The 13,094-nt window shown below is 32.5% G+C and overlaps 1 protein-coding gene across 5 annotated transcripts in view; it reads right to left on the bottom strand.

Moving 5' to 3' along the window:
- LOC106065218 (integrator complex subunit 1) overlaps positions 1-13,094 on the bottom strand; it is a 40,280-nt gene that overhangs the window by 16,111 nt on the left and 11,075 nt on the right. For all 5 annotated transcript variants that reach the window (XM_056018660.1, XM_056018658.1, XM_056018659.1 and 2 more), the window contains 19 exons: positions 11,528-11,633; positions 10,977-11,163; positions 10,251-10,396; positions 9,318-9,459; positions 9,050-9,232; positions 7,797-7,905; positions 7,576-7,696; positions 6,549-6,626; positions 6,303-6,460; positions 5,577-5,679; positions 5,147-5,238; positions 4,907-4,967; positions 4,645-4,720; positions 3,647-3,771; positions 2,470-2,599; positions 1,720-1,893; positions 1,377-1,526; positions 430-594; positions 171-275 (listed from right to left, as the gene is read on the bottom strand). In XM_056018660.1, the coding sequence (XP_055874635.1) occupies positions 171-275; positions 430-594; positions 1,377-1,526; positions 1,720-1,893; positions 2,470-2,599; positions 3,647-3,771; positions 4,645-4,720; positions 4,907-4,967; positions 5,147-5,238; positions 5,577-5,679; positions 6,303-6,460; positions 6,549-6,626; positions 7,576-7,696; positions 7,797-7,905; positions 9,050-9,232; positions 9,318-9,459; positions 10,251-10,396; positions 10,977-11,163; positions 11,528-11,633 (2,411 nt within the window). The remainder of the gene's footprint in view (positions 1-170; positions 276-429; positions 595-1,376; positions 1,527-1,719; positions 1,894-2,469; positions 2,600-3,646; positions 3,772-4,644; positions 4,721-4,906; positions 4,968-5,146; positions 5,239-5,576; positions 5,680-6,302; positions 6,461-6,548; positions 6,627-7,575; positions 7,697-7,796; positions 7,906-9,049; positions 9,233-9,317; positions 9,460-10,250; positions 10,397-10,976; positions 11,164-11,527; positions 11,634-13,094) is intronic.

Below are 13,094 nucleotides of genomic sequence, written 5' to 3'. Positions count from 1 at the left end.
TTCAAGTATAATTTAACCTGTAGGAAATTTCTTCTGTAGAGTTACTCTTTAGACAACATAAATCCTTAAATGTTTTGAAAGAAGAGTTACAATTTCACATAAGTATCTTGATAGTTCTAGAAATTTGTATTTTAAAAGAAAAGAGATTTTTATATAAAGATTAATCCTACCAAAACTAGGTCATTCCAAGTCTGCTGCGGTTCTTCAAGAGCGTATTGGGACAAAAACAGAATATAGGAATTGATTCGTTCGGGATCAGTTTCTACTTGACAAGCCTGGAAATAAATAGATTTAAAAAAAAATCATTTTTTATTTAACAAGCCTAAAAGTAAATACATTTTAAAAAATTAGCTTCTATTACGAACAGATAAAAAAAATGTAAGAAAGAAGTAGAGTGACTTTTGTTAAAAATAAAGATATTCAACTAACCTTCCTTAAAGCCAGACACAGAGATTCTTTGACTTCATCAAATAAAGGTAGGGAAGTCATATGAACTAACAACCAATCATTATCACTATTCTGTTGTATATCCACATCCATAGATTCATCTTCTCCATCAGATGAAAACTTTGATTTGACAACTGCTGCTAGGCCCTAAACAGAAGAGTAGTGAGAAATGTGTGTTAACAGCTGCAGGAGCTCTAAATAAAAAATCATAAATTTTTTTTTGTTTTTAATTCTGAGTTGGGGGAAGTTGTAAAGTATTTAAGATAGCATAGTAGCATAGCATACTAGAAGGTTTAGGGAATGACAGGAATAAGATTCATGAATAGAACAATGAATTCAGTTAGTGTAAGGGGGGAATTAAAGTGGGGGAAAATAAATTGAAAAAGGTAAGCTCATTATAATGACTGTTAAATAATTATTGACATGTTTTGTTTTTTTTATTTCAGATGTGAATATTTATTCTTAATCAAGATAAGCAAATTTGTACATTTTTTTGGGGTGTGTAGTCAAGAGGGAAAAACCACCTGGTTACCTGTCAAGGTATCTCAAGTTCAAATTCAGAGAGGAGTAGAGTTGTGTTTGCTGAGCCCTTAAAGGCAGCACAGAAACCTAACCCTAAACCCCCTTTTCAACTGGTCCACAAAAGAGAATGGACTATAGCACACTGATCACGCTGTAAGCATGAAAGATGCGCTATATAAGAACTTTTTTTTACATTTGAATATATAAATATTGTCGTTTATGATGACCAACAGAAGTCTGGAGAAATCAAAGCATGCTATTCCTAAGTTTGTCACAGCTTTTACTTAACAGCTTTATCCCTTGATTATAAATCAGTTACATAAGGTTAGACAACAATGAGACTTTATATACCCAACTTGTCACAGACATATAGACACCAAAGCATTAAGAGATACTAGTCTGTTCACCTTGACAGCCTGTTGCCGAGTCCCAGCTTGGTAAGATGACAAGCGTTGCAGAAAATAATCTAAGACTTCTTTCATTGTTTTCGATTCAGTTGATGTACTGTGAACCAGATCTTGGAGTCTTGATAAAAGCTGTTGGTGTTTCTGATTTTTCTGGTAATCATTCAGAACTGGCATTAGTCATGGAAACATTGCTTTCAACTATTGAACATAGTTGAACTTAAAAATAATTGAAAGAAAAATTTAATTTGGATTGCAGATTAACAAATGTATTAATAGCTACCTTGTTATCAAACAAAGTTTAACTGAACTATCTAAAAGAAGACTGAACTGTAAGACTATTTACTTGTTTCTGCCTGCCCCTGTCTCCACCAAAAATGTCCTCCACATCAGACACCAATGCTGCTTGACCAGGACCATGAAGAAGAAATTCACACAAACACTGGACAGGGAGTACATCTAGGGAGCCTTCACTTGAGTCCACCAGCTCAGCTAACCAAGGCATAGACTGAGATGTGCCCTAAACATAGAGACAGTCAAATATTTTCACATTCTGATTGTACACATTTATGACAGTGTCTGTCATTGAGTAAAGATTGTTTGGTCTTGATGAGGATTGTCATTTCCAGAAATGATTTAGGTAAAATTTTAACTCTTAACAGATCCAGATTGTTCACATCTTTTTTTTAAATTTCATTAAGTAACAGTTTTAATCAGACAAATGGTGTCTGCTGTTATTATGTTAGTTCCTTGTCCATTTCAAATTATATATCACAATGAATTTTTTTTCTGTATAGAAAGGTTTAAAAATGATTGATTAAACTGTAATATAATAATAGTAACTTTACAATTATGAATTTTATCTTTTTTTTGTTTTGATTTTTAGCATTTTAAGCCTCATGAGCAATACTTTTTAAATTATAAATCATCTTTGTGTAACGTTCTCACTGCAAATTGATATAATTTCTGTAATTTTTCACCAAATTTTTAACATTTTGAAAATTGCTAATATTGTTACTGAGAAATGTCACTAAATCAGATTTCTCTCTTTATAACATTATATAAGTATTATATAAATCTTTTTTTTTAAACTCACCTGTCTATTGATTATCCGCAGCAAAAAGTCAGGGTTTCGACTTCTGCACAGCATCTGACCTAATTTAAGGGAGTGATTCAGTGACTTGAGTTGTTCTAAAATTTCAGCTGGGGGAAATCTGGCGGGTCCTCTGGGAAATATTATAAAGAAATCATAATTTGAAAATGTATGCATTTATTTGTAATACTCTTTTAACATTCATTTTTGGGTATATATCTCAACACTTTAATACTTTTATTATCTTAATTTGTTTGGAAAAATATTATGGAACAACATTTGTACTATATAATCTATGCTGTGCCTTTCTGGATGGCTGCCTGACATATAATTTGCACTTTGTAAAGACATCAAGGAACCTGAAATTGAATCCTGCTAATTGCCATCCCTAGCTATCCAGCAAGAAGTTAAACTAACATATCTTAATTATAATGTCTTCAAGGAATTTCTGTAACATATGAAACCAACAATTCAAGCAACTATTTCTGAATAATAAAACAACAATATTGATTATGTTGAGGTGGACAATTGTAGTCAAATTGAATTTCCCTTAGTTTGGACTAATAAAATTATATTATCTTATTCTAATCAACTGTAAATATATTAGAATATTCAATTTAAAAAACAAGAGCTGATAAAAAATTAATTTATGCTCAATGTCTTTACTCATCGCCAGCTTTAGCTTCTGCTTGTCCTCAATATTTGATATTAAAATGTCAGTGCTTTAAAACATTTAAATTATTAAATTATTTTATACCTTTAACAAAAGTGAGCTATTTTTCTTTCATTTCATAAATTAATATGAAAGGAATGAAACAGCTTTTAAAAAATGTCAGGAATTCTAAACATAGAATTAAATGCTAAGAAATGTTTTGGATTAAAACTCTTTTTTTCTTTTAAGTTATACTTTCAGTTAATAATTGAATTTTTATAGTAATTTTTTTTTCCACTAATGTTCTTTTTATGTCAAGTGTTTTTAGTTCGGATTTGCCAAGAAACAAAATGTTTATATTTGTTGTGCACTGGATGGCAAGGGATCATGGCAACAAGATTTAAAGAAATTTAGTGACCTTTGTTTTCCTGGCTAGTTATGTTGGATCTAAATTTTAAAAAAATAAATTTCTATTCTGTCATTAAAATGAAGATACTAAACAGCTGTTATTCTGAATATTATACATACGTAGGGTCATTGTTAATGAGCTGTCCAATCAATAGGCTGTTAGATTCAGTTATTGTGACCTTACTAGTGGCAGCGGCTAAGTGGGTTTCAAATTCTAAAATTAAATGTATTTCTTGTTGGCGAATCTGAAAGATAAACAAAAAAATATTTTGACATTACCAAGAAGTAAAGGTGTCCAAGACTAATTACTGAACATTTCTATTTTGTCCCTGCTATCAAAATAAAATTACAGTGTGAGAAGGGTTACCAGACACAAGCACACCCAGAGGAGGACAAAGCCTTACCAAGGAGGACACACACAAACAAAAAATGATTTAAAAAAAGTAAAACAAGACAAAGTCACAAAGTAAACTCTAAAAAGTAGATCTAAATTATACTGTATTTAATGAAATGTTTCAGCAAATCAAATGCTTAGAGTTTTACACTATTTACTATCTTATTTCTCAGAAACATCTTTTCCCAGGACAGCCCAAATGTACTTCTACAATGACATACGCAACATTTTTTTTTTTCATATTGCACAAACTGAAAAAATTTCCCAAGGAGAAAGTATTTCCCTTTATTGTCCACAGCAAGCTGATTAACAAAAAAACATCTCTTTAACTTTATTATTATGCATCCGAATGCAAAATAAACAGTATCAGATTTTGATTGTATTTTGAGTAACTGGTTTCTTTTGAACATCATTGAACAAACTTACACCTAAGATGGAGGTTGTCAAAGAATTGCAATCTTACTTGATGTGAGAGCGCTGCCTATGAGTGAGTCTGTGCAATTAATCCAGAAGATATAAAGGAATAAACGTGACTGATGGATAATATCCCAATGTTGTGAAATAGCCTGACCTTTTTAACCTTTAGGCGAATGCCTGCTGGACGGAGGACACTACCCAAAAAAGGAGGACATGGCCTCCTTTTGCCGGACATCTGGTAAACCCTAGGTGTGAGGGGAGTTACTAAAAACTCAAAACTCCTTAATAGAAAATTTTAAAAATTTACTTGTCGCTCTCTAGCTCTATATTCCTCTATCATATTTTCATCAGTCACTGCAGTCGGGAGAGGAAATGTGAAGTTACTGAAATCAAGGGAAAAAAATGAATACTGCATTCAAAGATTTTTTTAAAATTAAAGTCATTATATGAATTATTTTCAACAAATCTACTCAACAGTGCAAGAGATGAAATAGATTTAAATTTAAAGAAAATTGTACACAGCAAAATAGTTGTACTTTTAAAAATGTGGACATGTGTAAAGGACTTACTTGGTCATAACCATTTCCATTAGGGATTGAAGCTGTGGATACTTCAGCCAAGCTGTTTCACCTACAAGTACAAACAGGTTTTATTCTTTGGCCTTTAAATGCTCTTTAAAAGGGTCTCTCCAAAACTCAAAAAGTTTCTCCCAACCAGTCTAAGTATGCACAACCCTGACTCTACCATTCTATAGTAATAAGGACTATGTAAAAAATAAATACTATGTAAACAAAAACAAAAGATCTTACCAAAAACAGTTGGGTTATAAGCTGTGATAATTACAAGGGTTAACCAGGCCTTCCACATCAAGCCTGCGATGGCCAAATTGGGTGCAGTATATCTGCAAATTCACACCACGTAAGTCTCATAAATATATTTCCAAGACTTGTTTTAGTTATAATAATAATAATTTTATTTATAAAGCGCTGTTAACAAACAAAATGTAGGCTCAAGGCGCTGTAACAACATTACAAACAAAAAACACGAGAGCTAAAAATGACAGTTAATCTAAAAAAGTTTTAAACAGATAGGTCTTAATGTTCTTCTTAAAAGTGGTGTAGCATGTTGTCTGTCTGAGATCAATGGGGAGTGAGTTCCAAATGTTAAAAGTTATACAAATGAAATACAATGTGAACAACATGGATAGAAACTGAAGGATGTACAAACTGAATCTCTTACCCAGATGGCAGGACTATATTCTCCGGATGTTTGTAGACACATAAATTGAGTAGGGCATCAATGAATTCTAGTCTCTCCATCTGTAGCACATCTACAAGTCCCACTGTGAAATAAGATTCTATCAAATCCATAGTCTACTTTAGTTGTTTAAATTTCTGTTATTTTTAAATATAGTTAAAAGAAATTAAAAAAAAAAACAATATTTTGGGCTTAGTTTCCCTAAATGAAAGGGGTTGGAATTCAAATCTCCAATTAAGAGGACATTTTAAGAATTTTTTTTTATTTCAGCATTAAAGCCAGATGAATTGTGTTTGATAAGCACTTACAGGAAACATTATTATTATTATAGCTTTTATATAGCGCTACTTTCATGCTTATAGCATGCTAAGAGCACTTTTGGTCCAATCTTATTTGTGGACCGGTGGGGGGAGGGGGTATCTAGGAGTTGGTTTTCCATGCTGCCTTTGGGCGCTCAGTAAACACAACTCTGCCCGAGTCGGGTGTCGAACCTCGAGCCCCCTTCTAGGTAGCCAAGCCAAGCCAAGTTCAAGTGCACTTGGCCTCTCGACCACGCTTCCCACTTGGAAACCTTCTCCATACATCCCCTAAACCATATTTCAATATAAGAAATTGGACCAAAGAGCAGTGGGCATACCTAATTAGCACGGAGACACGCTGAGAAAACAACAATAAGTAAATGAGAGATAATGAAAGAAAACTAATTACAATCATAATACAAAGTGGCAGCTCGACAGACTAACTGATCCACTAGCTCCACAGCGTCAGGTGCAGACAGGGGCAGCTCTCTCAGTAAGCCAATCACAAGCAATCTCATTAAGGTATCTTCCATCACGGGAGATTCCGAGGCTAACCGCAGCATCAAGCTGGAGAATCAGATGCAATAAAAGAATTATTGAATTAATTATAAACAAGAGTTTAAAATCATTCACTTAATAGAACATAAAGTGTTACCTTCTCTCACTCTCTGCTGGCCAGTTGTCTTTATTGTAATAATGCTCAGCTGATTCTAAGAACAACACTTTCTTTAAACTGAAACACACAAAATATGACTGTATCAGGCATAGGCTGTTGGGCTACAAATTAAAACTGTTTTTTTGCTTTGGATGTAAGGTTACATACTACAAAGGGCACTTTACAGAGGGGGGAGAAAGAGGTGATTTATCAAGGCATACTATATGGCACATCAAAACATATGACATAGCCCTCTCAGAATTAATCATTTACTTATTAAAAATTAGACTCTAATTGTACAACATAGAACATTCAATTTATACAATGATCCACATGTGGAATGTTGATAGAAAGTTCAAAACTAGCTTAGAGCACGGGTGCAGTTGTTGGTCAGGATGTGTGACATACAAGCCTACATAATTTTGTTAAAAATAGCATCTTTATCAATTGGATTCAAGTAAACTGGCCTGGCCCTAGAAATATGGTGTTGAGGGATATGAGAATAAAGGATAACATTGGAAAAGTGAGTAAACATATATCAAATTACGATAAGATAATTTTATTGATCCAATCAAATGGAAATTCAGTTTGACTACAGTATAGATGAAAAGTATGATCAACATTCACACACGAAACACATACACATTCACAACCAGCGCTTTATGAATTTGACTTCTATGTACTTCTCGATGACGACAGCTGATCTTGTAACACTCTAACCGAAAGTGGGATAAAGGAGTTTTAAAATCTTTCTGTTTTAGTCCTAATGGAAAGGAGACGACCACTTTGTTCAAATCTTATGTAACTGGTTTAATGGGTGCAGGTTGTATTTAAGTGGAAAGGCAAAATCAAACCCCTCATAACAAGAATGGTAGAAGATCCTGGAAAGTTGAAACCCAATAACACACAACAAAGGGTGTAGTACTAATCAACATACTTCATATGTCACACAACTTCTATATATAATGCTTCCTTCAAACAAAAAGCATATATTAGTGCTACTTACCAACACCACAGATATACTTACCAATGTAAATAAACATCATTTTTCAATTCCACTATTTTAGGCACTATAGTGTGAAGCCACCAAACTGAATCTCTTTGAATGATGGAAACTTGTTTTTTGAAAATATGAATAAGCTCTAAATCTGTAGAAACAAGTTGTTGTTTTTTTTTTAAAAAGTCTCCTAAATCCTTTCCCAAGTTCTTAAAAAACTAAATGAAATAAACCTAGGACATCCAACTCACTCTTATGATCTCCTTGCATGAGACCAGCAGCAGCTTCTCTTACATTAGGACCTACACTCAGCAGAATGTCCATGGAAATCAGGTCAGCAATAGACAGAACATATCTTTCCTATTGAGAACAAACACATATTTGATGATATTACTTGAATTAATAGTGCGATCTGCAGAATTAAAGATTAATGTGATTCTAAAAAAAAAAACAACAACTCTATTCTGTATACATTTTCTCAGGAAATCAACCAGACCATGCTGCTTTACCAAATTTTTTCTATGTGAAAATTGATTTTTTTTTTTAAAGAAATACTACAATATTAATTTGCACCGGTCTATAGTTGACAGAATGATTGCATACACATTTACTTTGTTAGTCTTCTGTGATGTTTCATGTGTTGTTTTACATGTATACAAAAATGTCATATGTGATGTGTCTTTGCTATTGTAAACAGGTGATACCAAAATTTTTTTTAACATGACACTTTTTAACAATTAAAGAGGTAATTGTAAGCTTTTTTTTTACAAAATTAAATACTTTATTAATATCTCCAGGAGTTATAACCAGAGAAAAAATCACAATAGAAAAAATTAAAGCAGCACCAATTATTATTATTATAGCTTTATATCGCGCTACTTTCATGCTTATAGCATGCTCAGAGTGCTTTTGGTCCAATCTCATTTGTGGACCAGTGGGGGTATCTAGGAGTTGGTTTTCCGTGCTGCCTTTAATCGCTCAGTAAACACAACTCTGCCCGAGTCGGGTGTCGAACCTCAAGCCCCTTTCTAGGTAGCCAAGCCAAGTTCAAGAGCACTTGGCCTCTCGACCACGCTTCCCACATTACATTCAGATATAGAGATAATATAACAGAGTTCCCTTTTAAAAGCAAATTTTCTAGCATTAACCCATGAATAAGAGTTAAATAATAGTACATTGCATGAAATCTTTTTCTTTTCTAAACAAAAACATTAGTACAACTGTACTATGACTTAACTCTTTCTCTCCTAATTAATGATACTATTGGTGAATTGACCCCATTAAAATTAAATTAATTTTTGGTTTTATAAACTTGTGTTATATAAAATAAACATGCATCTTGCTATAATTCCACACCAAAAATTAACGTTTTCTGATTACACAATTGTTATTGAAGTTTAATGATAACGGTAGAATGCACAAATGTGAAAAATGAACAATCCTGTCGGAACGTGGAAAATAATTATGGAGATAAAGAGTTAAGTGTTTGTTTTATGTTTGTCACCTTCAGGGAGTAATCCATGTCAACAAATTTCTGTTCTGTTCTCTCCTGCATCAAGCCCAAACAAAAAGTTGAGAAGTTCATATCAAGTCTGGTGCACCTGACAATTTCCCTTAACAAGATGCGCAGTGCTTTTAAATAGTCATCTTTGTTGGTCAGAAGATCTTGAAATATTTCTGCCAGTATCTAGATTAAGGAGTTACAAAATAACAACGTCAATGCAAAACTGCATGTTATCAAGTGAAAGATTTCTGGTTAGAAATAGACTGACCTTAGCAGCTGCCTCAGAAGAATGAGAGAAGATAAGTGTCAAGAGAGCCATATTGTTAGGATTCCTTGAAGTAGATAGCTCATTGTATATTGTGTGGTTGAGAATCATGCTGAGATTTTCAGGATGCTGAGACAAGAGTTCTCTGTGGAAAAAAATATAAACACTTAGTACAGTTTGATTGCAAAATCATTCATTATTTATTATATATACACATCATATTTGCATCATATTTTTTTTCTGATTTTCAGGGTAATTTTTTACAAGTTGATTAACCACATTATTAACTTTTTATCTCTTGTAATTATTTTCCCATGTTCTGACAGAATTGTTCACTTTCCACATTTAAACATTCTATCCTGTTATGATTAAACTTCAAAAGCATTTTTGTTTGTAATCAGAAAACATTACTTTTGGTATAGAATTATGGCGGAAATTCATGCTCATTTTATTTAACACAAATTAAATTTAATAAAAACAGATATTAATTTAATTTAATGAGTTCAAATCAACAATAGTATTGTTAATCAGGAGAGAAAGAGTTAATCAAGCTCATATACTAATATACTATCCCTCCCATTTAAATAAAGAGTTGTACCCAAATCTGTACTCTTAAACAGAAAATTTATCTTTTAGACCAAAAGTTAAAACGTGTGTCATGCATGTGACAACTTTTTACTTTGCCCATCAAAGACCACTGGTTTCAGTGACATGTTATAAGCCATAATTTAAAATTAAAGGCTTTGAAAATTGAGTTTCAGAAACCTTTTCATTACCTTAGAAACTAAATAGACATTTCTTGAAAAACTGCTTAGTATAAAAATAAATTTATTGTAACAAACTGATAAATAGAGTGCATAGCACAGCAAAAATTTAAAGCCTCAAAGGACTAAAACTGAACAACTTGAGCTTGGTAATAGTAAATATATTTCTTACCTCATACAATTGAGAAAATGGTTTATTAGTGGTTTAGTTTTCATTCTCATTTTGGTTAGATGTCCAATCACTTCTAGATCATTAGTATCATGTTTATCACAGTTTGTACACACAGCAAGCAACAAATCTTGGGAAACTCTAGTCAACTGAAAAGAAAACAAAAACACAGTACTTAAAGTTAAACACCAGTTAACTAACGTTTTGCTGCAGTGGGTGACCAACAATGTACTAGAGTTCAAATATTTCTGCAGAATGGTATTTGAAGTACACCATCTTACAAATTCCATTATTCATCTTGGAAACTAAATGATACTTTAGATATACTGAAAAAAGTAACTGCGCTATCATAACCATCATATGAATCATCATTTTAAAATTTATTTGATCTTTTTAAATATGACTGATAAATTAATTGTTATTGACATTAAGGAGTAAATAGTGCAAAACAAATGAAAATCAAACAGATATCCTATCTGAATCAACATATTTATCAAAACAAATGAGCAGTCTTAAATGAAATAGAAGTCCTATCTGTATCAACATACTTATCAATACAAATGAGCAGTCTTAAATCAAATAGAAGTCCTATCTGAATCAACATACTTATCAAAACAAATGAGCAGTCTTAAATCAAATAGATGTCATATCTGAATCAACATAATTTTCAAAACAAATAGTTCAAGAATAAAACAAAAAAAAAAAGTAATTAAAAAAAAAAATTAAAACCTTAGGATTCTGTAGCCACATGTCAATACGTTGTGCAGCCATATTTCTGACCTCACCATAACCACTGGTTGAGGTCATCAATCTAATCAAATTGCGGGAAGAGGCATCCATAGGTTGACGACGATTTAAAATTTCACGAATAATGTCTAAGACATATGTTTCTATTGCAGTTTGCTGGTAAGGAAACCTGTAAAACATGATATGTTTTGCATTTAATATAACTTATGAGTATCTTCTCATGCCATCAGGAACTAATATTTCAGTGACTTAAGATTAGGGATGTATAAAACAAATTGGGCAAAGGTGTTTATTACAATATGTAATATCTGATTTACTTTACTATATTTTAATAATATATTTAATAATATTTATATTTTAAGCATAATAGCTTATTAAACTTTAGAATAATTTGAATGGTCTACTAAATTTTAAGACATTGGTATCAGTTTTAAGGTAATACATGAACAAAAAAAATTTACTTTGGACCAGTTGGTATAGTTAATTCTAATTTGTAAAACTTACAAATATGTTAAATATGTTAAATGCCTTACCTTGGAATACTTGGTATAGAAACCGAGTTGCTATAAGATCTGTCTCCATCTCCACCATCACTCATTTTAGAAGAAGAATCTTCATCATCTACTTGGGCTGGGCTGACTAGAAAAACAAAATTTACCATAATAATAATAATAATAATAATCTTTATTATCCGTAAGGAAATTTGTCTTACAATTTGTGCATTACACCAAACAAAAAAACTATAAGAAACCAAAGTGTACATTCACACCAGACTCACTCATAATTTACATGTGACAAAGTTTGTACCAGATTGTTCTTATTTAATGATTTGATTGCCAGGGGAACAAAAGAGTGTTTGTGTCTGTTTGTCTTTGCTATCGGTGTCTTGTATCTCTTTTGTGATGGTAAAATCACGAAATCCTGACACACTTGTGAGATGACTAGAACTCAACTATCAAGAAGTTCAGCTCACTATTTAACAGTTAGGACCATGGGGGTTCAGCAGCCCAAACCAAATTACGGAAAAAGACAAGTTGCAAAATATTGGCTGCAGGATAATGAACGGAGCTATAAAAACAACACCCATTAGAGCAATGGAGGAAAATGGTACACGGGTCTCTCTAGACAAAAAAAATACAAATCCTAACCCAGGTCACCAAAATGGAAATCTAAGGCACCCACTGAAAACCAAAAATAAACAAGTTGCCCTAAAACTGAATTATTACTACATGGTACTAGTTTATCAGATATATGAACCAGAATTATCACAAAGTTTAACATGTCACCTCTTTATCTCCTAGATATTAGATCCCTAATTTTTTAGTACAGTATCATCTACATGAGCCTTACCTATCAGAAATCTTATGTATCTGTTACATCAGCCTTAGCTATCAGAAATCTTAAGTATCTGCTACCTGAGCCTTAGCTTTCAGAAATCTTATGTATCTGTTACCTGAGTCTTAGCTATCAGAAATCTTATGTATCTGTTACCTGAGCCTTAGCTTTCAGAAATCTTATGTATCTGCTACTTGAGACTTAGCTATCAGAAATCTTATGCATCTGTTACCTCAGCCTTAGCTATCAGAAATCTTATGCATCTGTTACCTCAGCCTTAGCTTTCAGAAATCTTATGTATCTGCTACTTGAGACTTAGCTATCAGAAATCTTATGTATCTGCTACTTGAGACTTAGCTATCAGAAATCTTATGTATCTGCTACTTGAGACTTAGCTATCAGAAATCTTATGTATCTGCTACTTGAGACTTAGCTATCAGAAATCCTATGTATCTGTAACCTCAGCCTTAGCTTTCAGAAATCTTATGTATCTGCTACTTGAGACTTACCTATCAGAAATCTTATGCATCTGCTACTTGAGACTTAGCTATCAGAAATCCTATGTATCTGTAACCTCAGCCTTAGCTTTCAGAAATCTTATGTATCTGCTACTTGAGACTTAGCTATCAGAAATCCTATGTATCTGTAACCTCAGCCTTAGCTTTCAGAAATCTTATGTATCTGCTACCTGAGCCTTAGCTATCAGAAATCTTATGTATCTGCTACTTGAGACTTAGCTATCAGAAATCTTATGTATCTGTTACC

The sequence above is a fragment of the Biomphalaria glabrata genome, chromosome 2, assembly GCF_947242115.1.
Source record: "Biomphalaria glabrata chromosome 2, xgBioGlab47.1, whole genome shotgun sequence".
NCBI classification, from domain to species: domain Eukaryota; kingdom Metazoa; phylum Mollusca; class Gastropoda; family Planorbidae; genus Biomphalaria; species Biomphalaria glabrata.
Note: the sequence above shows the minus strand (reverse complement) of the source record. Positions and strands in the feature narration are given on the sequence as shown.